The sequence below is a fragment of the Rhinopithecus roxellana genome, chromosome 5 (assembly GCF_007565055.1).
Source record: "Rhinopithecus roxellana isolate Shanxi Qingling chromosome 5, ASM756505v1, whole genome shotgun sequence".
NCBI lineage: Eukaryota > Metazoa > Chordata > Mammalia > Primates > Cercopithecidae > Rhinopithecus > Rhinopithecus roxellana.
The window spans coordinates 62,411,902-62,414,612 of record NC_044553.1 but is presented as its reverse complement, the minus strand read 5'-3'; the positions used below and the strand labels follow the sequence as shown (position 1 = coordinate 62,414,612).

General features: G+C 43.4%; 1 protein-coding gene across 1 annotated transcript; it reads right to left on the bottom strand.

The window, feature by feature from the left end:
* Positions 1-591: 591 nt before the first annotated feature.
* Positions 592-1,684, bottom strand: LOC104656298 (olfactory receptor 10G2). Its single transcript, XM_010355903.2, has one exon. It carries the CDS (start codon positions 1,590-1,592, stop codon positions 648-650), a length of 945 nt encoding a protein of 314 aa, XP_010354205.2. The 5' UTR covers positions 1,593-1,684; the 3' UTR covers positions 592-647.
* Positions 1,685-2,711: the final 1,027 nt, after the last annotated feature.

Genomic DNA, 2,711 nt, shown 5'->3' with positions numbered 1-2,711 from the left:
ATTCTGTGTTTCAGAGGGTAATTTTGTTTGTGGTCCAGATGAGGAAGAAAAGGACAAAAGACTAGTCAGGAATTAAGAGAGACAGTTTACATCGATTCAGTTTGAGCTGGTTTCACAGTTTTGAGGAGACAGAATTTGATGTATTAGCACATGACGAGGATGAGGGACAGGAAAAAAAAAGCACGAGTAGTCCAGAATTTTCAAGTTCAAGTGCTTGGAAATATTCATGCCATGCACAAGCAAAGAAAGGGAATTTAGAGAGGTCTAGGATTAGGAGCAAAGACAATGAAAAAAGGGGTTATGGAGCCCCCTTTTTACTTTTTTCATATTTTCTGGCATGATATACCTTCTAAGATACTGACACATTCTCATCCTAGTCAACCTTTGGTAAGGCATTTTCTCATCTCACAAGATAGTCAGAGGTGATAGAAGTAATGTATCCATTTATTTCTAAAAGATTATGTAAAACAACTTGAACCAGTTTAATTAGTAGAAAAGATTTTGGGTTGAAAGAATTCAGAATTTTCTGCCAAAGAAAATGCAAGTAAATTCACTTTAAATCATTAGCAATTTATTGGGCATTTGTCACATGCAGCAGTAGCTGAACAGAGTGGCAGTGATGATGATGCAGGTGTAGTTACTTATTTTCATTCAGCCCCTCGACCTGCTGTCATCTTCTTCAGGGCGGACTTCACTTCCTGGTTCCTCAGTGTGTAGATGAGGGGGTTCAGTAATGGAGTGACAACAGTGTAAAACACAGCCACTGCCCCATCCAGGGGGCTCTTGGCGCCAGCCCTAAGGTAGATGAAAATACAGGGAACATAGTAGACTGTGACCACAGTTAGGTGGGAGCCACAGGTGGAGAAGGCCCGGCACCTCCCATCAGCAGTGTGTATCTTCAGGATGGCATGGACTATGTTGGCATAGGAAAGCAGAATTAACATGAAGCAACTGGTAGCCACTACCCCAATGTCCACAAAGGTCACAAGCTCATTGACAGTTGTGTCAGCACAGGCCAGTCTCAATACTGCAGGGATGTCACAGATAAAGTAATCTACCTGATTGGGCCCACAATAGGGCAAGCGGAAGGTCAGGGTGGCCTGGATAGACCCATGAATGGAGCCGGCGACCCAAGCTCCAGCCACAAGGACTGTGCATAACCTCCCATTCATGAGCACTGGGTAGCACAGGGGCTGACATATTGCCAGGTACCTGTCATAGGCCATCAAGGTGTAGAGGAAGCACTGGGTGCTGCCCAGGAAGTGAAAGAAATACAGTTGAGCCTCACAGCCACCAAACGGGGTAGCCTTGCTGGCAGGAGTGAAGTTTAAAATAATTCGAGGAACGATGACTGAGGAGAGCCACATGTCCAGGAATGAGAGCACTCCCAGAAGAATGTACATGGGGCGAGCATGGAGCTTCGGGTCAGCCCACACGGTGAGCAGAATGAGCAGGTTCCCCAGCTGAGTGAGGATGTAAATGCTGAAGAAGACCAGGAAGAGAAGGCTTCTTAGATTCTGGGGGTGAGACAAGCCCAGAAGAATGAAATCTGTCACCACAGTGTCCAGCGATGTGTTTTTGGTCTTTCCCATGTCTTTCTGTAGTCTGCTAAGATGAATGGTGAAGTTTGACAAGAGAAACACGGCACAATGATGTTGTCAGTGAATGCTTTTGTCGGATGATTGATGCCTAGGAATTATGAGATAAACAAGATAGTGTTAAATTGTTTTTTAAAAGAGGAGGTGGTGTCACCATTAGTTATTTAGGTTACTTAATAGGAGAAGCCCTCCAGAGCCTGGTTAGTTTCCTAGATGGGAGGAAACTCTTGTCCATTGAGAGATACTGAGAGGCAGGATTTGCCAGATGAAGGAAGAGGGACACATGAGAGTGACAGAGAAGTACCGAAAACTCCAACCAAAAAGTGAGTTCACCAAGGAGGGGCTAAGGTTGACACAGAGAAGTGTGGAACAAACACCCTACAATGACCACATCGACTTTTCCTTCACCTACTGTCATTGTCCCCTTTGTCCTCAGCTAAAGTCTCATCTCCTCACCATAGCATGCAAGAATATTCCTTATCTGCCCCTTATTCATATCGCTATTGTATCACTTGTAATTCCTTCTTATTTTTGGGATGCATGACACTCCTCAAGGTTCTCACAGTAGCATGCTCTAACTTGGGACTTAGGCACACACTATGTTTTCCGCTCCCTTCACATAGGTAGTGCCCACTTTTCCTTCAGGGTTCAGTTCGGAGTCTTCACCTTCAAGAAGGCTTTCCCGATCGCTGAGGGCAATGCTTATACTTTTCAGAGCACGTACATTATGTTGTATTGTCTGATTTCTTTTTTTCTCCCTTAGTAGTCATCCCGTCTAGCACACTAAAAGTGATAAATACCATAATTATTTTCTGAATGACTGAGGCAGTATGAATGGATGTTGCCAAATCCCCCTGACTGAATACATTGTTTCTCTGCTTGATCTTTTTTGTCTGACCCTTGTGCCCACGTGGCTGGGAATTTTAGGTCAAGGGACCATGTCATTCATTATGTAATATGGGTATAATTTCATTAATAAAAAACTCCAAGAAGCATTCATGCCTGTTTTTGCTCCAGGATATCATTTAGATTTATTTTGTTGATTTATATAGTTCATTGGTTTGGGATTGGATTTTTTTTTTTTGGTATGAGGTCACAGAGGAATTTTTATTG

Coding starts and splice junctions, on each gene's coding strand:
- LOC104656298 (XM_010355903.2), bottom strand. CDS start 1,592: ATGGGAAAGACCAAAAACACATCGCTGGACACTGTGGTGACAGATTTC.